This window comes from Acomys minous (assembly GCF_964271855.1).
Source record: "Acomys minous genome assembly, chromosome: 8".
Classification (NCBI taxonomy): Eukaryota; Metazoa; Chordata; class Mammalia; order Rodentia; family Muridae; genus Acomys; species Acomys minous.
The window spans coordinates 29,530,100-29,554,484 of record NC_140489.1 but is presented as its reverse complement, the minus strand read 5'-3'; the positions used below and the strand labels follow the sequence as shown (position 1 = coordinate 29,554,484).

General features: G+C 39.9%; 1 protein-coding gene across 26 annotated transcripts in view; it reads left to right on the top strand.

Annotated features, from left to right (window-relative positions):
- NRXN3 (neurexin 3) overlaps nucleotides 1-24,385 on the top strand; it is a 1,580,128-nt gene that overhangs the window by 114,624 nt on the left and 1,441,119 nt on the right. For 24 of the 26 annotated variants that reach the window (XM_084791320.1, XM_084791319.1, XM_084791310.1 and 21 more), the window contains exon 4: nucleotides 13,795-13,824. The exons of the other annotated variants lie outside the window; for them this stretch is intronic. In XM_084791320.1, the coding sequence (XP_084647446.1) occupies nucleotides 13,795-13,824 (30 nt within the window). The remainder of the gene's footprint in view (nucleotides 1-13,794; nucleotides 13,825-24,385) is intronic. 26 annotated transcript variants of the gene reach the window in all.

Below are 24,385 nucleotides of genomic sequence, written 5' to 3'. Positions count from 1 at the left end.
TCTGGACCTAGGGGGCCTACACAAAGTGCTGTACCAACCAAGGACAATGCATGCAGTAAACCTAGACCTCCTATTCAGATTTAGCCAATGGACAACGCATTCACCAGCCTTGATGGTCTCCTATATCACTCTTACCTGGAGTCCCAATAGCAAGTCCCACCATCTGTTTCAATCCCCTACTGAGGGAACAGAGAACATCCATGTTGGCTTAGTATCCAATTATAAGTGCGTATATACCATGTATATCTTTCTGGGTTTGGATTAACTCACTCAGGATGGTCATTTCTAGTTCCATCCATTTGCCTGCAAATTTCAAAATTTCTTTGTTTTTAATAGCTAAGTAATATTCCATAGTGTACATGTACCAGAGTTTATTTATCCATTCTTTGACTGAGGGACTCTAGGTTGTTTCCAGATTCTGGCTATTATGAATAAGGCTGCTATGAACATAGTTGAGCAAATTTCCTTGTTGAGTGGTGGAGCATCTTTCGGGTATATTCCAAGGAGTAGAATAGCTGGGCTTTGAGGTAGCCCTATTCTCAATTTTTTGAGAAAGTGCCAGATTAATTTCCAAAGTAAATATACAAATTTGCACTCCCACCAGCAATGAAGGAGTGTTCCCCTTTCTCCACATCCTCGTAAGCATGTGCTGTCACTTGAGTTTTTTATCTTAGTCATTCTGATGGGTGTAAGATGGAATCTCAGAGTCATTTTGATTTGTATTTCTCTGATGACTAAGGGCATTGAGCATTGTTTATCAGCCATTTGATATTCCTCTGTTGAGAATTCTCTGTTTAAGCTCTGAACCCCATTTCTTAATTGGGTTATTTGGCTTGGTGGTGTTTAATTTCTTGAACTCTTTATATATTTTGGATATTAGCCCTTTGTCAGATGTAGGGTTGGTGAAGATCTCTTCCCAGTCTGTAGGCTGTCAACTTTGTTCTGTTGCCAGTGTCTCCTGCCTTACAGAAGCTTCTCAGCCTCATGAGGTCCCATTTATTAATTGTTGACCTGAAGGCCTGGGCTGTTGGTGTTCTTCTGTTCAGGAAGTTGTCTTCTGTGCCAGTGAGTTCAAGGCTCTTCCCCACTTTTTCTTCTAACCGATTTAGTGTCTCTGGTTTTATGTTGAGGTCTTTAATCCACTTGGACTTGAGTTTTGTGCAAAGTGATAAATATGTATCTACTTGCATTTTTCTACATGTAGACTTCCAGTTAGACCAGCACCATTTGTTGAAGATGCTATCCTTTTTCCATTGAATAGATTTTTTTTTTGTCAAAAATTAAGTGCCCATAAGTGTATGGATTTATTTCTGGGTCTTTGATTCTATTCCAGTGATCAAACAGCCTGTTGATATGCCAGTATCATGCTGTTTTAATTACTGTTGTTTTAGAGTACAGCTTGAGATAAGGGATGGAGATTCCTCTGTAGGATCTTTTATTGTACATGATTGTTTTAGCTATTCTAGGATTTTTGTTTTTCTATATGAAGTTAAGAATTGATCTTTCAAGGTCTTTAAAAATTGTGCTCATATTTTGATAGGGATTGAATTGAATCTGTAAATTGCTTTTGGTAAGATGGACATTTTTCCTATGCTAATTCTCCCGGTTCATGAACAAGGGAGATCTTTCCAACTTCTAATATCCTCTTCAATTTCCTTCTTCAATGACTTGAAGTTTTTTCATACATGTTTTTCACTTGCTTGGTTAGAGTTATACCTAGATACTTTATGTTAATTGTGGCAATCATGAAGGGTATAGTTTCCCTAATTGCTTTCTCAGCATGATTGCCATTTGTGTACAAGAGGGCTACTGACTTTTTTGAGTTGATTTTGTATCCAGCCACTTTGCTGAGGTGGTTATCAACTGTAGGAATTCTCTGCTGGAATTTTGGGGGTTACTTATGTACACTATCATATCATATGCAAATAGGCATAATTTGATTTCCTCCTTTTCGATCTTCATCTCCTTGATCTCCTTTTGTGTCTTATTGCTCTAGCTAGAACTTCAAGTACTATATTGAAGACATATGGAGAGAGTAGGTAGCCTTGTCTAGTCCCTGATTTAAGTACTATTTTCTTGAGTTTCTCTCCATTTAATTTGGTATTGGCTATTGGCTAGCTGTAAATAGCCTTTATTATGTTTAGGTATGTGCCTTGTATCCCTGATCTCTTCAAGAGTTTAAACATGAATGGGTGTTGGAATTTGTCAGATGCTTTTTTGGCACCTAAGGAGATGATCATGTGGTTTTTTTTCTTTCAATTTGCTTATATGTTGTATTACATTGATGGATTTCCATATATTGAACCATCCTTCCATGCCTGGCATGAAGCCTACTTGGTTATGGTGAGTGATATCTTTGATGTGTTCTTGGATTCGGTTTGCAAGTTTTTTTTTTTAGTATTTTTATATCAATGTTCATAAGAGAAATTGGTCTGAAATTCTCTTTCATTGTTGGGTCTTTGTGAGGTTTAGGTATCAAGGTGATTGTGGCCTCATAGAATGTGTTTGGTAATGTTCCATCCATTTTTATTTTATGGAGTAGTCTAAAGAGTATTGCTATTAGCTCTTCTTTGAAGGTCTGGTAGAATTCTGTGCTGAAACCATCTGGCCCTGGGTTTTTCTTTGGGAGACTGCTGATGACTGCTTCTATTTCTGTAGGAGAAATAGGACTATTTAATTTGTTTTTCTGATCTTGATTCAACTTGGCAAGTGGAATCCATCAAGAAAATTGCCCTTTTTTTTTTTTTAGATTTTCAAAATTTGTGGCATATAGGCTTTTGAAGTAAGACCTAATGATTCTTTGCATTTCTTTGGTGTCTGTTGTTATGTCTCCCTTTTCACTTCTGATTTTGTTGATTTGGATAGTGCCTCTCTGTCTTTTAATTAGATTGGCTAATGATTTGCCTATCTTGTTGATTTTCTCAAAGAACCAGCTCTTGGTTTTGTTGATTCTTTGAATTGTTCTCTTTGTTTCTAATGTATTAATTTAACCCTTAGTTTGATGAATTCCAGCCATATCCTCCTCTTGGGTGTTTCTGCTTTTTTTCCTAGGGCTTCTAGATGTGCCATTAAGTTGCCTATATGAGATGTTCCCAATCTCTTGATGAAGGCACTTAGTGCTATAAACTTTTCTCAGTACTGCTTTTAATGTGTCCCATAAATTTGGGTATGTTGTACCTTCATTTTCATTGAATTTTAGGAATTCTCTAATTTTTTTCTTCATTTCTTCCCTGACCCAGTTGTCACTGAGCAGAGACTTGTTCAGTTTTCATGTGTGTGTAAGCTTTTTGTTATTTCTGTTGTTGTTGAAGTCCTCCTTTAGTCCATGGTGGTTTGATAGGATATAAGGTATTATTTCAATGTTCTTATATCTGTTGAGGCTTGCTTTGTGGCCTACTGTATGGTCAACTTTGGAGAAGGTTCCATGAGGTGCTGAGAAGAAGGTTTAATCTTCTGCGTGAAAAGTTCTGTAGACATCTGTTAAATCCATTTGATTCATAACATCAGTTAGTGTCATTATTTCTTGTTTTAGCTTCTGTTTTGTTGACCTATCCTTTGATGAAAGTGGTGTGCTGAAGTCTCCCACTATTAATGCATGGAGATCGATGGATGTGTGGTTTAATCTTTATTATTGTTTCTTTTACAACTGTGGGTGCCCTTGCATTAGGGGTGTAGATGTTCAGAATTGTGATGTCATCTTGGTTAGATTTTCCTTTGATGAATATGAAGCATCCTTCCTCATCTCTTTTGATTAATTTTGGTTCAAAGTCTATTTTATTCGTTATTAGAATGGCTATACCGGCTTGCTTCTTGTGCCTGCTTTCTCGGAAGACCTTTTTTCTAGCCTTTTACCCTGAGATAATGTCTATGATTGTTAATGAGATGTGTTTCTTGAATGCAGAAGAATGTTGGGTCTTGTTTATGCATCCATTCTGTTAGTCTGTGTCTTTTTATTGGAGAGTTGAAATCATCGATGTTGAAAGATATTAATGACCAGTGTCTTTTAAGTACCTTGATTTTGATGTTGGTTGTGGTAGAGTGTTTGTGTGTTTGTCTCATTGTAATTTGCTACAGTGAAATTATCTACTTCCTGTGTTATCTTGGTTGTAGTTTGCCACATTCAGTTTGAGTTTTCTTTGTAGTAACTTCTGTAGGGTTGGATTTGTAGAAAGGTACTGTTTGAATTTGTTTTTGTCATGAAATATCTTGTTTTCTCCATCTATGGTTATTGAATGTTTTGCTGGGTATAGTAGTATGGACTGGTATCTGTGGTCCCTTAGGGTTTGCAGGACCTCTGCCCAGGCCCATCTGCCTTTTATGGTCCCTGCTGAGAAGTGGGTGTGATTCTGATAGGTTTGCCATTATATGTTAATTGGCCATTTTCCTTGTCACTTTTAATATTTTTTTCTTGTTTTGTACATTTTGTGTCTTGATTATTATTTGGAGGGAGGATTTTCTTTTCTGGTCTATTGTATTTGGTGTTCTGTAGGCTTCTTGTATGTTTATATGCATCTCTTTCTTTAAATTGGGGAATTTTTCTTCTGTGATTATGTTGAAAATATTTTCTAGACCTTGGAGCCGTGTGTCTTTTCTTTCCTCGATTCTTGTTATCCTTAGGTTTTGTCTTTTCATGGTGTCCTTGATCTCTTGCATGTTTTGTATCAGGATTTTTTAGATTTAGCATTTTCTTTAATGGTTGCATCAAATTATTCTATTGTATCTCCTACACCTGAGATTCTTTCCTCCTACACCTGAAATTTTTTCCTCCATCTCTTGAATTCTGTTAGTGATGCTTTCCTCTACAGTTCCTGTTTTCTTCTCTAAGTTCTGTCATTCCTTGCTTTCTTCTGTCTCTGCCTTTATCATTGTTTCCATTTTCATCTTTAGATCTTGAACCATTTTATTGATTTCCTTCGTCTGATTGTTTGCATTTTCCTGAATTTCTTCCAGTGATTTCTTCATTTCCTCTCAATAGACTTCTGTCATGGCCTCTCTAAGGTCCTCAATCTCTTTGGATACATCTTTCTGTATTTGTTTGTGGATTTTATTCATTTCCTCCATTATCATCTTCATTATTAAGGATTTGAGGTCATTTTCCTGTGCTTCAGTTGTGTTTGAGCTCCCAGGGTTGATTTCTTTGGGGTAACTGGGTTCTGAAGATGCTATGTTATTTTGGCTTTTAATGTTTATGTTTTTTTTTATGCTGGCCTTTAGTCATTTCGCTGTTTATGACATTGAAAAGTAATTTCTGGTGTCCTTCTCTGGCCATTGAGAGCAGTTCACTAGTGAGTGTCTATAGGTCAAGACCTCTCACCTGTGGAAATCAAGGAATCTTTCACTGGATTGGGCAGGTGACCTGTGTTCAGCTCCAGGGGACTTTGCCCCACACCCTGGGCTCCCCACTTGGTGATTAGAGGCTGGTGCTGGTGCTCTGCAGCCCAAAGTTCAGTCCAAGACAGTGTAGGTACAGTCCATCATCCTGCCTTTGGCTGGGCTTTAGAGACCCTGCCCTTGGGTACTGGGGCCATGGGGTTCAGTCTGCCATAGAATGTGGTGCCATGTGTTGGTTTGTGGTTGTTGGCTGGGTTTTGTAGACCAGGCTGGCCTCAAACTCACAGAGATTTGCCTGCCTCTGCCTACCAGAGTGCTAGGATTAAAGGCATGTGCTACTGTACTTGGCTGCATGTGCAACTTTTAATATGATTGACAGTGGTGCTCCTATATTTACAGAGCTTTGTCATATCTGGGTGAACATGAACGTTCCTCCAGCTATTCTGCATTTGCTGTGATTTTGGCCTTCTCATTATTCTGGTTATCCTCTAGCCACAAGGCTCATGCTATTTCTAATGTACAATATCATCCTTTGAACCTAAACATCGTGTTTATTAATCAGTGCTGAATAGAGAGTAGACCTGAACTTTTTGGTTTCTGGAGTGTTGGGTATGAGTTTGGGCTTATGTGCCAGAATTTGTATTTACCCCTTACTATTTTTTAGACACTATGTAGCCCAAGCTGGCCTCAAATTTATGATCTTCCTTCCTCAACCACCTGAATCCTATGACTATGAGCACATACTAGCAGCCTAGCCCTTAAAATTAAATCTTTTTTTTTTTTTTTTGTCTTTTGACATCCTTTTGGATATCTGTTCTAGTAGCCAGTAAATTAGCTATTCATCTGACCTGTAAGTCATCATCACATCCAGATGGTAAGCTATGAATGTCCTCATCCAATATGGGTCAGCCCTGGGCTCTGCTGTCCAGTAGGAATGACCTCTTTGTGGAAAAGGAGACTACAGTCTGTAATGAAAGTCAGCAATTGTCCAGAAAAGAATGGGTGTCAGGTAACTGTGGCCTTAAGCATTTTCGCTAGTCCCCATGCCTTGGTCTCTTCCACAGTGGCAGACTTCCGTCTAGATACCCCCTTCTTCCCTTATACCCAAGCTTCTGTACATAGTGCCCATTCTTTGAAGGCAGGTCTTTAGTTTGTTTGTCCTGATGATCTTATCACACAATGATGTAAAAAAGGCTGAGTTTAAACATGTCTCATGTTTAAATTTGCATTGTCAAGAAGGAAATGATTTAATGACCCCCCAAGAAATGACCACAGAAATGAAAAATCTAATGGTTAAATAGAAATACATTTTGTGGCTGGAAAGACTACTTAGTGATTAAGCACTTACTCCTTAAGCATGAGGACCAGAGTTCAGATCTCTGGAACATATATGCTGGGTGGATGTTTTGGCCCACTTGTAATTCCTGCCTCTGAAGGAGGAGACAGGACATCCCCAGAGCAAGCTGGCTGGTGAGAGTCATCATATTAGTGAGCTCTGGCTTTCACTGGGAGACATTGTTTTATTGAATAATATAGAACAGTGATTCAGGACATGTCCTGACACCAACCTTAGACACTACACATAGATGTGCCCACTTGCATGCCTACCACACATATATGAAAAAGGAAAAATAGAAATATATATTAATCTACTTCCCTCTTTAAAATGCAAATCTTAGCATGAGATTTTTTTTCTTCTAGGTCACTGTAGCCAAGCTTTTTGCTAGCCTTTCCATCTTTACCAGCTCTTTAGTTCTTTTAAAACTACCATGTGAATGTTTCCATTACCTTCTGATTTTATGTAATTAAAAAATCCTTGTGGCTTTGTAAGGATTTAGTGTTGATTCTTGAGCAATTAGTGATGTTTAATCTCACTCCCTTGGTATAGAAAACAAAAAGATAATCAATGGGAATTCTTCACTTGGGTAAAAGTTATCCTGAAAGTGAGTGAATTAAAAATCCTGGGAGAGATATCTTGCTTTTTTTCTCCTGAATCTTTCCTCCTCCTCCTCTTCCTCTTTCTCCTCCTCTTCCTCTTCTTCCTCCTCCTTTTGAAATACTTTCCCAATTACCCAGCAAGGGTGAAAGAAGTAAGGATGGATAGATGCATTGAAAATCAATTGATGTAGATAGGATGACATTAGTTAGTTAGAGAGAGAGAGAGAGAGAGAGAGAGAGAGAGAGAGAGAGAGAGAGAGAGAGAGAGAACATTAGCCTAAATATTGGACATCTTCCACTTCTGGCCTCATTCCTGAACATAGTAGTCTTCTCTTGCCTGTTTCAATAAATAGTTTCTCTTCTCTGTATTTGTCATTCGCATGACAGGCTTCATCATGGCCACAGCTGCTTATAAATGACTTAGATTTCATAGCCATTTCCATTTTTCCTGAGTGGTAAAATCAGCTGGCACCATGGGGGTTTCCCAAAGGACATAACATAGTTTAGGCAGCCATATGTATATTTTGCATGTACTTTACATATGATTTGCAATCTGCTCCAAGGCAGTTTCAACTTTGCATATCTTATTGATTGGCGGTCTTTTCTTCCTTTTGTTTCAGTATACACTCTGGAAACCTGTGTACCACAGATATACAGACACAAATAGCATTTAAAGGAAAATAGGAGGGAGTCATTTTATATCAGATACTTTGTTGGAATCTAGCATGTTCCTAGGTCCAGTTAGAGTGGCACTTTGTCAGATCTAGATAGAAGATACTTTAATTCTTTCCTTCTATTATTATTGTAAATATTTTCTAAAAGGCACTGTAGTTGCCTAAGAATTACTTTTATGTTGGTAAATCTCAATGCCATGTCTATCAAAAAGCCATTTAATCACATCTTCTGTTCTATACCTACCATTTGTGAGACTTTATTGAGCTGAATTTTGAGTCATAATTTAGTATCTGCTTGAATTCAAAAATCTAAGGTTGTTTTAAAAAGTTATAATCCCTTTTATTTCCATAGTTCCTTGACTTAGTCCATGTCTTTATGACAGTCCTAGAATGCCTGAACCAGAATAAATGGCATCTTTCAGTTCAAGCCATAAGGCTAGCTCTAAGGCTGAATGTGGTCATGGGAGGAGGGAGGGGAGCCACTGATGGTTGCATGCATTTTCACTCCCTCTTCTGAGGTTGACCAGAAATCCCATCTTCATTTTAACCTATTCTCCATCAATCACACATATAACCTGTATATAGTGTGGTTCCCCCTTCATTTCTTGTTAATTACACGTTTCTTAGTTAAGATTTTTTGAGCATTATTTTCTGTTATTTATGTTGGAAACCATATAGTTCTATTTAGAGATATAATTAGAATATTTTAATGTTGAATCCTAGAAAAAACTATCTCAACATTCTCACACCCTTACCAGGTTAAGGCAGAGCTATAGTCTCTTTTCTTCAGGCTTCCTTCACTTATTACCTCCTGTGCCATGAATAGAGTGTTATAAGTCCTTATATTGGACAAAATCTCCTCCAAGACCATTGTGCTATAGTGTTAAATGCCTGATGGACATTTTTGCTTGAAAATTCTTTCTCTTCAACTTCATCCTGTCTAATAAAGAGTCCATTATCTTCCCCACTCTCAATAAATCCCCCCACCTCATTTCACTTTCTCTATTTCTGCCATTGTTTCCTCATTTCTCCATCTTTTATCTGCCTCTTCTCAAAGCATCTTATTCATCATCAAAAACTGCTGAATCGGGCTGGAGAGATGGCTCAGTGGTTAAGAGCATCATCTGCTTTTCCAGAGGTCCTGAGTTCAATTCCCAGCCACCCCATGATGGCTCACCATCATCTATAATGGGATCTGTTGCCCTCTTCTGGCATGCAGGTGTACACGCAGATTGAGCCCTTATATACATTAAATAAATAAAAAGAAAAAAAATTATGCCTGGTGTGGTGGTGTATGCCTTTAATCCCAGCACTTGGGAGGCAGGCAGATTGCTGTGAGTTTGAGGTCGGCCTGGTCTACAAAGTGAGTCCAGGACAGCCAAGGCTACATAGAGAAACCCTGTCTCAAAAACAAAACAAAACAAAACAAAACAAAACAAAACAAAATAAGCAAAAAAACCCATCAAAAACAAAACCAAAAACAAAACAAAATAAAAAACAAAACTGCTAAATCCTCTTTCTCTCCATTCCTTTTTTCTACTTGATAATCTCTTGTGTCTTTTGCCGCTGATTCATCTTTTGACTTTGTTTTATTCCCTTAATTCATTTTACACACATTACTGCAAAAAGTAGTCTTCCTCAACACTGTCTTCTCCTGGTCATTTGCCTGGCCGTGAGCCCTTGGTATCTCCCATCAGTTGTAAGATCAAGTCCATTTTCCTTAGTTTTGAAACGTATGGCCTTCATGTTTAGATTATTAGCATTACCCACTTTTTAAATATAATCTAACCACCTATGTCCATTCCTTTATCAAGATAATACACTATTACATGCCTATCATGTGCTTAGAAATGCCCTTGTTCCTGGAAAGCAGAACAGGGTGGTCTTGGGAGGTGATGGTACTACCTGAAAGCCTCTCTAACTTTCTAACTAACTCTCTCTAAATATTAAACCATTTTTCTTTTTAAAAAATGCATGTTTAGTCCATGTACATGTGTGTGCAGGCACATATGTGTGTGGGGGTAACATCTGTTGCCTACTTGCTTTGAGAGAGCGTCTGTCATTAGCCTGGAGCTGACAGATTAGGAGAGGCTAGACAGCTGACGAGTGATCCTCCTGTCTTTGCTTCCTCTTTGTTGAGATTACAAGTATGAGCCAAAATGGCTAACATTTTTATGTGGGTTGAAAGGCTAAAGCTCAAGTCTTCATGCTTTCAAGGCTGAGTTAAAAATGAGCCATACCCTCAGTCCTTAAGTAATTTTCTAAGGTATATTTAAAATCTCCTTGTTTTGTAGGTACTATCTCTAAATACACAGCAACCTCTTATTAGTTACTACTTACCTTATTGCCTAGATCCAGTATTTGATACTTAGCTATTTGATACTATTTATTCAGTTTTTATTTAACAGTCAAGCATACACGGACTATTAGACACCAAATGTATACATATTTCTCTCTGTGTCCATATATTTTTATAGCATGGTATGTATGACAGCAACCCTTACACAGCTCTTATTACATATAGGCATAGACCAATGTTTCTCAGCCTGTGGGTCTTGACCGTCCATGGGGGGGTACATATCAGATATCCTGTATATTAGATATTTACATTATGATTCATAACAGTAGCAAAATTACAGTTATGAAGTAGTAACAAAATTTTATGGTTGGTGTCCCCACAACCTGTTTTAAAGAGTTGCAGCATTAGGAAGGTTGAGAACCAGTGGCATAGACTTACATTAATATATTTAAACCTAAAAGCAATGTATGAAATAATCATAGTTATCCATATTTTCCAGGTAGGAAAATCAAAGTCCGGAAGCATGCAGCTATTTTCTTGACATTATAAGGTATAAAGTAGCAGAGGTGAGATTCTAATCTGGCTCAGGAGCCACTTATTAACTCTCCTCTTCTATACTGTGGAGTACCAGTACCAAGCCATCTTGTGCTTCTGTGAATATAAACACACACACACACACACACACACACACACACACACAAACACACACACACACCTCTTCCCTGCTAGGTGCTAAATTCCTGGAGGCTGAGGAATTTGCTGTACTTACTTGTATTTGCATTCCTCATGCCAGTCTTTGCATATAGTAATACTTAAATAGATTGGTCTATGGGTTGTGGATTGTTGGTACTTACATTAGCAGTTAAAGGAATTAAAATAGTTTTATTTGCTATTTTGAAAATTAAAGTACAATTATATAATTTCTTCCGTTCTTTCCTTCTTTCTAACCCTTCCCATGCCCCACACCCTAACTCATGACTTTTTTTTTTTTTTAAATATTGCTGAGATTTTTTTTAATGGCAACTAGCATTTTGAGGTAGAAAGGAAAACATAGAAATCTAGAGTACAAGAGATTACTCTTGAATTAATGGTTACATTATTTTGTAATCTTGGAGGATAGGCATGAATGAGAAAGCATACAAATATATTCAACTCTTAACAATGAAGTAAAATTTTCTTTACAAAAAAAGGTAAACTAAAAAACCAAACCGTATTATGGCCTCCTCCCTTCTCGCATCCTGTTTCCTGGTGTTTATGGCCGTTTTGCTTTATTCTCTTTAACACCAAAGTCTGACATTAGGATCCCATAGCTACATCTTGATAAATCTTCTTAAGGATTTTAGACCTGGAAGAAGATGAATATTTTTCCTTGAGTGATAATGCTACAACTATGTAGGTAGCCTCATCAACGCTCGTAAGTACATATTTGAATTAAACAATAAATTAATAATATATATTAAAAATATATAGGTGGTAGGTTATTTGCATTTTAAAAGGATTCTTCCCGTCACAAAAGGATCCACCGCAGGGTTCCATTAAAGATCCAATTCTGCTTACTGCAGTCATCGTACAATTTAATTTACCAAAACTTGATTTATATGCCACTGTACAGGGCTAGCTCTCAAATTTCTGTGAGCATGGGAATCCTGTGAGCTACTGATTTAAATTTTAGATCTTGTTCCAATTCTCACCTTTACCCCAGGATTTTAACTTAGCTCGCCTGGGGGGCCCTGCCTCTTCACTCTTTATCTGCTGGAGCCCCAATGGTGGGTTTCTCTAGGGTCTTCACGCCCTTTGCTATCAAGTGGCCCATTTACTCTGCCTTTGGAAAATTTTACGTTCATTTTTTGACTCAGGTGGAGTCTCGCCTTTCCTTTCTACTCCTGCTCAAGCTATAAACATCTTCAGTATTAGGTATAAAGCAGGTGTCCCCCACCCCTAAATAGCCCCCCCAAAAAACCTCTTTTAAGTACCCTGTTTTATTATGAGATATCTTTCCAGATCTGTATTCTTATTTCTTAAATGTGACAAGGCCCTCTGGATTTATGTATGTTCTGCTCTTCTCACTTCCATTTCTGCAGATCCCAGCACCTACTGCACGTCCTTTCCCCTTTGTGCTTTGGCCATGAGGCCCAGTGCCTAGGATTTGTCCCAGAAACATTAGCTATGGAGGAAAGGGTGTTTCAATGCACCTTCTCTTATACAAATCTAAGCTCCGTTCTCTTCCTTCTATTCCTCTGCTCCACAAAAGACCAAAAAAAAAAAAAATGTACTTTTTTAAAAAAAGCAAACTGTGAGACTCACCTGCTTTGGCATTACTCCAAGTCTTCCACAAGTGTTAATCCTGGCCTTACTACACTGAATGCCAGAACCTGAGCTTTTAAAACATGATTATAGTTTAATGAAACTTGTTTAAAAAATAGACTCCATGACATTTATGGCACGTGTATCTATGTATTTAATATATCACTGATCTTTTAAAAGTCAGTTTCTTGACCTACATTTAGCCCCTGATTACTTTTCTAAATCTCTAGTAATCTCCAGAAACATTTAGAGATTTTCATACTTTAGAGGGTTTTTTGTCCTTTATTAATCCTCTATATCCCTGAGTTTTGCTTTGAGCAGAGGCTCTTGGGGGGGGGGGTGATCTGGGCTTTGTGAAATATTTTTAGTGGTAATAGCAACAGCTCAAGAGCAAATAGCCAGTACAGTTGCTGCTGCTTGGTAAGCTTTCCTGTTAGATTTATCTGAGCTGATGCTTCTCTTGGCCTGAGGAGTCCTCCAGTGGGGGCCCTCCAGAGCTCCTGGGAGTTTGCTTGTTGAGATTTTGTCTACCTTCTTTAACCCGTTCCGTTCAGGGACTGGCCTCCCTCAGGGAACATGGACTTCCTAGTGGAACAGAAGCGGTAGGAGATGGAATGCAGTTATCACTGGTTTAGGTGAACAAGACAGAAACGGTCTTAGGTCCTCTTAGCAACCTAGAAAGTCTGTTGATGTTTTTTTTTCAGTATCATCAATTTATGTAGAGAAAAATACAGTGCATAGCGAGAAAAAGAATGGTTCTCTCTGGATGGTGGGATTATCACTGATTGTTTTCCTTCAGACTTTCTCCCAGTTTCTGCAACGAACATGTATTACTGATGCAAGTAATTTGAAAGAAAGAAACCGTTACCTGATACTTTGAGTCTCTTTCCCAGAGACCTAATCTTAGCAGATCTATGACAAATCCTATGGATTGCCTAGAGTAACAATAAAAAGAAAGTCCTTGCTATTATCCTGCAAACAGAAACCTGCTCTTTAGATGGAAGAGCCAGGCTCCTCCCATAGTGTGTGAGGCGGCAGTGTTCAGGGTGTGCTGCATGCTGCTGAATGTGCACATGTGTCCCTACTGCACCTCCTTCTGTGCAAGACTTTAGAGACGGTTGCATTGTATTTGGGATTTTAACCATCTTTTCTCTTTTTTCTTTCCCCACCCTCCTCTCTCTCTCTCTCTCTCTCTCTCTCTCTCTCTCTCTCTCTCTCTCTCTCTCTCTCTCTCTCTCTGCCTTCCAGGCCTCTCCCACCTTATGATGAGTGAACAAGGTAGGTGCTTTGTGCTGTGGTCCTGCTATGCCTGAACTGCTTGCCTCTGTGCCTCTGGCTGGTCATTTAGAGCCTCCTCCATAGAAGGCCATTTGCTGCCTGTGCCTCCTGCCATCGTGGGCCAGGCTGGCAGCAGGAGCCACTCTGCTGTGGAGGAACACCTTCCCTGATGCATCCTGGTTTCCCACCTCCTACTCCCAGCTTCTCCATTCCTCCTCACCATTTGTCATCTGGGCCAGGCGGGGCGCTGGCCCTGCTGGGCTGCCCCTAAGGGAGGCATGGAATAAGGCCTGATGCATTGATAATGGGGGTGAATGAAGCTAATTTCAGAGCAGCCAGGCGATTAACTTCCTCCTGCTCTTCCCCAGGCCCCAGCCTGGGGCCCAGCTTGGGAGCAAGGAGCTGGGTTTCTCCCTGAACTTTACTCTGAATAAAGGTCTGCTATATGTTCACCTGTCCATTTCATTCCCATCTTACTGATACTCTGCCCTTCCTGGTCAAAGGAAGCCCTTGATGTTTTTTACTGTTTTAAATTTTATATAAAAAGGAAAAAAAAAAAAAAAGAATCACCAAAAAACCATGCTAATATCCTCATGGCAGGATTCTAATTCATTATACACCCTGAAGAAAACTGCATATAAAGATCTGTAAATTCAGCATCTGCAACCTAAAATATTCAAATATGCAGGGAATGAAGTGTGCAGGAAATTTAGCTCAGCTAGGCATGGGGTGGGCTGTGAATGAAGCCTTTCTCTCCTAAGTAAAAATTTTCCACATTATCAGCCCAAATCAGGATCTGAGAACTGAGCCCACTTAAAATTGTCTTTTGCTTTACTGTTCAATTGCCTCTATTGTGTTTCTTCTAAGCCTTGAGGTGATTGCAAGATTGGTCTACCTGCTTTCCCCTGTCACCAAAAGGCTGTTCCTTAATTTTCTTACCCGTTTCTTTTCAAAACACATATCAGGCTCAATGCTCCTTTGGGAGGATCAAAAGAAAAGAAAGATGTTGAAGAGGTCCACATATGATTTTTCCCCCTTGATCTTTAGAGAACGTATAGCCACTTCCTGTCCCCTAGTCTCTCAAATTGACCTATCAGATGGTTTGGCCATAAGGGAGATACCACCAAGTCAAGTAGCCATCCAGGGCTAAAAGGTATTGTTTATCATTGGGAGGTGGGCAGCTGAGGGCATCCTGAATTAATAAGGATGCTTTTTCAATTTAATGTATTCCATAGCATTAGCCAAGGAGTGGACTCTATACATTTCAAGAAAGCAGATGTCACTGTATTTGGTTTAGAAGAAAGGAGATATCATTGTATATCTGAAGGAGAGCATCTAGGGGGAATTCTCCAGGATTACATAAGGGGTTAGAATGAAGGCTGTCTGTCCCTACAGCTGGGTGAGGGAAGCAAGTACTCCCATCAAGTACTGGGAAGTGAGTATGAGTAGAGGATGGTCTTGCTGTGGAAGTCCTAGTATTTGGACACTTTGAAAAGCAAAGGCCTTTCCATCTGAAGAAAGAAGAGCAGAGCTCTGTGCATTGATGGAATTTAGTGGTCCAAACGATGGCGAGTGACAACATAAAAGCGAGCCGCTAGATGTCCTCCTGTGTTCTCTAGTCTTGCGTTCCTGGTTTGTCTTTGTGAGGTCTCCTAGCATTTCAGGTGCCTCCAGGTATACCATGTGTTATGATTAATGAAAAGAAAATAAGATGATAAGATAATAAGATGCCAGGCAACAGATATTATACAATATAAGGTTTATTGAGCATGGGGGGGGAGGTTGAAGGGAAAAGGGGGAAGGGGTACCCCAGAGATAGAAAAGAAGAAGGAGAGAGAAAAAGTAGAGACAGAGAGTGAGAGGAGAGAGAGAGAGACAGAGAGAGAGAGAGACAGAGAGAGAGAGAGAGACAGAGAGACAGAGAGACAGAGACAGAGACAGACAGAGAGAGAGAGAGAGAGAGAGAGAGAGAGAGAGAGAGACAGACAGACAGACAGACAGACAGACAGACAGAGAGACAGAGAGACAGAGAGACAGAGAGAGAGACAGAGAGACAGAGACAGAGAGACAGAGAGAGAGAGAGAGAGAGAGAGAGAGAGAGAGAGAGAGAGAGAGAGAGAGACAGAGAGACAGAGAGACAGAGAGCCCCACGTGAAGGGGCCCCCATGGCAGGTAAGCAGTGATATCACAGGTAGGCAGACTGAAGTGGAATCCTAACACCATAGGTATCATATTGCTGGTATCACAGGGCAGGCTGAGATGCAGGGATGACTCCCTTGATCTTAACGTAGGTTATTTCAGACACACAAATGCATCCTAGGAAGGCTTGATCTTAATGTTGGTATGAACAGCATTTGGAGACTCCGTAGTGTACACCTTACTCTAACCCTACATGTACACTTGTGGAACATTCAAGTACAACCATGCTCCGGACTAGTGTCCCTTCTGGAGAAAAGAAAAGAATCATGCAACACAGATGCTGTGAGTTCCTCCTTGGAGAGGGTTTTGAGAAAAGATGCAGAATTCTTCTGGGTGATGGTGCTCCTAAGGTTTTAAGTTGCTATTGGAGGCTTAATTTGACTTAAGAAAACCTTTTGCCTTCATTCCTCTTCCTGTCATTCTTTTCCATCGTCCCCTCATCCGTTCTTACCCCTACAATGACGACTTGAAAACCCATCACTTCTCCCTTCCGGGTCCTCCTGCCTTCTCTTAATCCCTGCACATGGGAGATAGGGACTTCTGTCTGGCTCCCACCAAATCTCCAGAATTAATATTTGATGTCCACAAATACATGTGGTATTTATGTGTGTTGTGTGTACATCCCTTATATTGTATGTCCCACCCTTGGTCCTCATGTCCCATGTGAATGTTGGGAAAATACAAGAGAACCAGGATTCTTGAAGACTTTCCCTAACCATGTTCCTTAAGACTGCTCATCTGTATGCAACGTTGTCACATCCTTGCGGCTGTGTGGTGCTTTTGCATGTTTTTAAAGGGTAGAACCGAGAAGAAATGAATGGGACGAAGCTTGAACACGAAGCCGATGGGAGCAGCCTGGCTGGCTCCCGCATTTGCTCTTTAAGCCTCCCATCATGCATTGGCTTTGTGCTGCCTCCTGGAGAGCTAGGGTGGGGGGAGGGGAACCTCCTGTGCCCTCTGTCCTGAGACTTGCCACAGTGTGCCTCCATTGTGCTGATGTCCGCTCTCTCTCTCTCACTCTCTCTTGCCTCCTCCATGGTGGACACATGCTTCCTCTCCTTAACTGGACCTTCTGCTTCCTTTCTGTAGGTAGAAGTAAAGGTAGATCGCTTTATTTATATCAGTCTTTCAACCTACCAATGTGCATTCTGAATTATTCATGCATGTGAGGGGACACTGTTGATTTTGATGAATATATAGGTCATATTAGAAGTTAACTGTTTTTTAACATCGTGTGAAGGAAAGAAAACCCATTGTGATTGTTGTCCTTCAGTGAACCCTGTGCTCAGTGTTGGGGATGGTTCTGCTTACCCCCTAAAGCTAGTCTGAACCTCAGATATGACGTCACATGGTGCCTAACAGGAATAGGGTCTCTTCAAATGGACGTGCTGTGTGGAGATGTGTTTTACTCCATGGTAAGGTGTTCTAAGACCCGTTCTTGTGATGTATATTTCAGGTATGGGGAGAAAAAGGTGCCTCATAACTGATGGATTTTACACATAACTGGATTTGGAGCACCATCAGCACCAGGGTGATAATGGAGGAGAAAGGGGAGAGGATTGGAGAATTGCCTAATTTTACTAACTGTAGATTTTTTGGGGGGTGTTTGTTTATTCTTTTTTCTTCGGTGTGGTAATTTTTGTACTTCTGGGAGATGGGATAGTAAGGGCACGGGTGATAGGCTAAGAAAAGTGGAAGTAGGGAAACATGGACAACTGTAGAAATAAAACTACAACACACTGGAAAAAGAAAGAGGCGACGAGGGATGTTAATGTACAAAGCAAGTATTTTGCCACCTGGTCAGGGATGAGAGGTGATACGTGGGTGGACTTCTTATCCTTGCCCATGCCTTTATGCTTTTTGGTGGTTAAACTCACTCATCTATCTCCAAGCCCAGAGAACCTGGCTTACATGGTAACATTGGATTAGCTGTACCACAGTAAGGAAGACGTTGGTTGATAATTTATAAGTATGTATCTCATCCAGTTCTCCCCTCCTGGATAACTGTCCCCTGTCCTTATGGGCCAGTCCACTGCTGTTGCCTTCAAAAGCTGCCAAATAGCGTAAGTAGAGAGAATGAATTCTGTTGTGAGGATATGACCAAAAGACAGGGTCGAGAAGTTATTCCAGGTGCTCAACTGAGCACTTGTCAGTGAACTGGTCATTTTTCCTTTCAGTTTTAAGTCTTCTGTACAGCTGCCTTGGGAGTGTTTTGGCTATTTCCGTTTTGAACTAGCTTGGTTGCCTGCTCCTTTAATGATAACCCCAGGTGGATTAATCCTAAGAAACCTTTTACCCTGAACCCTTACCCCATTTGCTGAATTGTCACCTTTGGAAGAGAATAGGTGGGGAAGAGGAAGAGGCCAGTGGCCAGAGACCTCTTTCTAGGTGAAACCACCTATCTGCCCATGACTTAGTTGGATGAAAATGTGTGGTACCATTTCTCTCTTCTCCTCTCCCCTCCATCCTCCTTGTCTCTTCATCTTTCTCTTCAAACATCCCCTAAAAATGGTGTTTGGGGCGTCTGTGGGTTTTTGCACATGGGATCTTTCTTTCTGTGGGTCATTGCTGTCCTCATCCGTACCGGCTATATTTTTGTATGCTGGCCATTGTGCTCTCTGTGCTTTGTGGGTCTTGTCATACTTAACACCCACTCTTCTATGAGGTCTGTGGTGGAATTATCTGGGTTTAGTGGTACTGATAACAAGGCACAGAGAGAAGTATGGTGCCTTGTAAATGAGAATTAAATACAAATCAGAGTCCGTGACCACTACTCTACATGGCCTGTCTGAGATACAAGTATGATCTCCATGTACTAACCTCCTAGCTCTCTTTCAGATAACGTTTGTTCTAAAGTTCCAGCCTGCTACCTTACATTTGCTGCAGCATATATCCATATAAATGTCACCTCATACTGTCACCTCTCTATGTCAAAAGCCAACCTTAGTGTCATTTGTCTACAAACAGGTTTCTTGTTCTGTTGTCCGTTCTTCCTCACTGCCCAGGCTTGACTAATACAAACTCTTTTCTATCTTCTTCCTTCCTGAATGCTCACCCTCCAGTGAGTGGAGAGAGCATTCTGGGATTGGCTCTAGAGTGACTTTTGCATTGCTGTCTGCATCCAGAGCTTATTAGGTCGTTATCTTTTCCTAGTGTGTCTCCCTGTTGATTTTTCCTTCTGGTCAGCCCACTGATGGAGAGCTGTGTAAACTCTGCTGTCTACCACGTGGGATACAGGATTAGCTACTTCACTTCCAGAGCAGTCTCCAGTGTGGCCCCATTTTTCTCATTTAACCTGTTCCCTTGAGTTTCCGTACAAAATTGCTGCTTCAGCCAAACAGGCCACCAGCTTACCTTACAGGACTGCTTACTCTGCCAGCTCCCTTTCTCTCAGCAGCCTTTCCTCCCTGATCCTCTGCCCACCCTGCTCACACTTAGAACTCCTGGTTTCTTTGATGTCGTTCGTGAGCATGGCTTGCAGTGCTGAACTTTGCCTCCATGCATCTTTCTAACAACTTGTATTAAACTTACTGGGGAGTAGGCCACCCATTTCTATAGATTGCAAGTATATGGAAGACAAACACTTTCATTGGCTAGTGTCCAGATGTGCTTAGTATAATGTGTTACATGAGAAAGGAATTCAAAGTCTCTGATCCTTCTTATCTCGCTGTCAGTTATTTCCCCCAAAGTGAAAATAAAGCAAAATTAAAATGAAATCGGATCATGTAGCTCATCAGCTCAAAAAGCTTTTGGTGGACTCTCATTAAGTTCTCTATCTTCGGCTTTACATATAACCTGGTCCCACTGTGGCCTTTGCCTGCCCTGCTGCCACCTAAAGCCTGTAGTGTTCTTTATGTCAACCCACATTGCCTTTCCCTTCCCACGAACTCTTCTTTGAGCTCTTCCCCCTTTCCAGAATGCCTTTACATACCCTTTTCCCTCTTACTATCTCAAGGTTCAGTCTCTTAGATCTGTCAGATTTCATGCTACTCTTATGAATTGCCTATAATCAATTTTCTTGCATGATGCATGAGGTGTACTCATGTTTCAAGCATCACTTACCTACCTCCCCCCCCCCCCAAAGAGTATAGGGGACTGTGTCTTGGCCATCACTGTTAGCCATTCTGTATGAGCCCAAAATTTGGTCCAGAGCTGTACATGATAGATGTCAAAGTAATTGTCTGATGCTTAACTAAATCAAACAATTGGCTTTTAGATATAGGGCAGAGATAGGTAGGATTTGACTTTTCAGTTGTTGGTGCTCTTAATGGAGTCATTCTCCTTAAAACACTTGCACCTCTTGCTGCTATCCTTATTACCACAAACCACTAATCAAAGGAGTACCAAGGGTCATGGGGAGAGACCAGGCATTCTGGCCCCAGTGCCCTTTTCTACTGGGTCTTCTCTTGGCGCTATGTATACAAGTATCAGAGGGAAATGGTTGTGGATTATAAGAGGGTAAATGTGGGAAAGTCTTGGACTAATGTTAAGTGTTTGTCAGAGAAAAGACTAGAGATGCTTCAGATCTTGTCATTCTTTAAAAGCCTAGTGATAAAATAGTAAGCCCAGTGAGGTTAAATCTATAGGACTGAGCAGCGGTTCTGGCATAATGTCAACCTCTGCATTCAGGAGGCCATTGGGTAGCCTGTGGCCAAAAGCAAGCGTGGTTTTATCCAGCAGTAGCTGACCAGTGGAGTTCTTCCAAAATCAGCATTTTCTAGCTTTTAAATACACTCTCCATGGCTCCATTCCTTAAGAATTGAGAGTTTGTTTGGGTTCATTCCTTTTTCTCTTGTCCATTTGGGGACAGTCTACACTGAGGCAAGTGATCCAATACTTTCTCCTGAAATTGAATTTGGAGCAGGAGTTGCCAACTCAGATGCCAACAGAGAGACCTCATAGCTATTGCCAAGACTCAAACTAAGAACAAGACGAAAGCACTAGGTGGTGGTGGCAGAGACTGTGGCAAACTGTAATACACAAATCCTGTCTGCGTCAGCAGCCTCCGCTCTGCCTCACTTGGTTGCTACCATGCAAGAATGTGGGTTGTCTATCACCAGGGCTTTAAGAGAGACTGGATGTGTGTTTTAGAAAACATGCCAGCTCTTAACTGCATTCTCTTCCTGTAGAATTTGCAGTGTAAATGAATGTGAGTGGACAAAGAGTGTACATAGCACTTGCCCAATGACTCAACTGATGAGCTACAAGTTTTTTACCCGTGGCTTAAGAAAGAGACAGGGCAAACTGTTTCTCTGAGATTTCCTGTTGGTTGTGAGCAGTTGGCGGGAGAGAGGCACAACAAGCATGCTTAGTTTTCTTTTTGATCATAGCAGTCAGTTTCAGAAATCTTTCTTTCTCTTCCTGCTACTATCATAGATCTTCATGCATTCTGGGAAGTTTGTTTTGTTAAATGATGTAGACATATTCAGGAGGATGTGTAGACTGTTGAGAATGGCCAGGAAAAAAAAAAGGTAGTGTTCATCTTCTATAACTGCCAAGGACTGATAAGGTGTATATCATAAAAGTTGTAATGGATACTTAAGTCTTTTTTCTTTTTCCCTACAGAATTTTTACTGAACATACATTCTAAACACACATTCAAGCTTTTAGATGTTAGAGACTATTTGTGATTTATTTAATGTGTGTTTTCCCCATGTAGATCTGATCATTGGCCTTCTAATGCTGAACTAATGAACTGGCCAAATTGGAAGGAGAGAATCAAGCTACATGAACTTGAACATTAACTCATGTAGGCTGTATTTTGCTGGTAATAACATTAGGAGAGCTGATTGGAGAAGTTGAGCTCCCTGTTGTCCCTGCTAGAATTCAGGCACCCTGCAAATAAGTTACTGTCTTGATAGACAACTATTTATGCAAATCAGTAAATGTAATGCCAGCTACTAATTATGAAAATAAACTCATCTGTGCTCTATAAATATCTAATTATAATAAAATAGAGGCAATATTATATTTCCATCTCTTGTCTCATCTGTTTTTCCTCCACTAATTTTTTCCCTCTTAACAATGAATAAAATCACTTTGTTTTTTTTTAAAAAGCCCACTTTCCATGTTTCTACCTGCCCTTCTTTTAATGTTTTGAAAATTTTTGGGGGAAAATGGATGTCTTTGAAACATAAAAGATAAATTGCCTGATGTTAGTAGTTCTGTGTTTCAGCAGTGATGACTTTAAAATGGTGCTTTTAAATATGAAAGGTAGGTTGTTACTTCTTTCTCTCCTTGTTCAGAAATTTTCATTGGACATTGAAGACATTTTTTACACAATTTGTTTTATTTTGGAACATTTAAAAACTGTGAATGTTAAGATCTATTAATAAAACGTTCACTATGCCAATGGAATGTCTCAGTTAAATTCCAGTTGACAATACATAAAAGAATGTATTTTCTGGATTATCTATTTGCATGGACCTTTGTTTAACAAGTCAAATTGGTTGGTCTGAAGGGATATATAATTTTCAATAGCAGGTCGATAAGTCTACCCATAAGAACTAGACTTTGGTAGTGCCTGAATGTAAAGGTTATGTTGAATTACAGTGTACTATCTTTATGATATATCTTATGTATAAAGACCTCAAAAGAGTTTCCAGTTAGAAAAATGTTGACAAGAGTACAACCATGGTGTACCTATTTATGTGCTTAAGCTTATATCTGTCATGATCCCTTTCTCAGGTATGCACGGCAGGAGTCTATGTATATGGGTATAAGTGTAGTTTGTCCAAAAAACTCATTGATAGGTTTATGTGGTATTAATATGTTTCCAAATATAGCTTCCATTTGTAGATATACCAAAATAATATATTTCAGTATATTTCTGGATTTAGTAGAATCTCTCTTTCAACATTAGCAAATCAAGGTTTTTTTTTAGTTCCCAACAAGTATTCATGTAGAGTCAATATCCTATGGCCCTCAACAAGTATTCATGTATAGTCAATGGCTGCTAGGCACTGGGTATCCAAGGGTTGAGGGGAACAAACGTGCTTTAGACTCTTTGATGGTGAGAATCTGTGGGAGTTTAAAGGCAACTTTCAACTACTTCTTCTAAATTAAACTGACTTAAACATAAGCTATTTTTTACTTACTGCAGTTTTTTTTCTTTTCTTTTCTTTTCTTTTTTTTTTTTTTTTGAGACAGGGTTTCTCTGTGTAGCCTTGGCTGTCCTGGACTCGCTTTGTAGACCAGGCTGGCCTCGAACTCACAGCGATCCGCCTGCCTCTGCCTCCCGAGTGCTGGGATTAAAGGCGTGCACCACCACGCCCGGCTTACTACAGTTTTCAATATTAATCTTTTTTTTTTTTTTTTTTTTTTTTTACTTTTAAGGGAAATGTAATAGGTAATCATTTTGTTACTCAACTCCTCCACTCTTTGAATTCTCAGATTCAGAAAAGTCAATATGTTTTGTGTGTGTACACGTAGAATATATTTTAACTTGTATATTATCTATCTTCACTGGTGCACAGCATATGCAATATAGAGTATATTAAATGTATGATTGCAAGCATACAGCTTAAGGTTTCTTGTCAACACTGTCCAGATTAGGAGATATGCTGCGTCTGTCACTCCATAAGTGTATGTCACTATACTCTGTTTGTTTTGAATTTACGTGTTTGCTCCCTCTCCAGGTATTCGTGTGCTTGTCTAACAATCCACTGCAGACCATCACTGGCTTTAGCTTCATTAAGAAGGATGAACTGTGAGAGACAGAGCCATTGTGGTTTTCACTGTGTGTAAACAGAGGCAATCCTGTTGTGCTTTTGTGAGGCAGCTTGGCCTTGTTTTTGATAAAGCTCATGTTTCTCTTTGCACAAAGACCATATCTAATTGATATCATTGGGTTTTCTCTTTTTATTCCTAAGGCATTTAGCAGTGAGTAGAATAGCAGAGGAGGAAAAGAACATATGCTTTGTAAAAAGCCAGACTAATAGTGCTTTCTGATGGACATCTGATTTTAAAAGTGTTGCATCTTTCACTAAAATTTACATGTAAAGTAAGGGCAGGCACAGTGACATGAAAGCTAATGCAACTGGCACATCTTGACATAATAACAATCACAAGAAACTGGAGATCCCAGATGGCAGCTTGGCCTTTGCCATCCTTTTAATAAGCTACTAACTGCTAATTATTTCACTCTTATGGGCAAGTTAATTTACTGTTGACTCTTAAAGAGATACTGCTCCCCCACTCCCACCCCCACCCCCAGCCCACACAAAACAGAGCCTTTCCACCTGCAGCTTTGGAAACTGCGGCTGCTTAGTCTGGAAGCTTTCCAGCCAATTGTAACAGTGGTGGCAAGAACTGGGGTGAAAAATGTTGCTTAATACACGGATTTTCTGTTTTTTTTAAAATA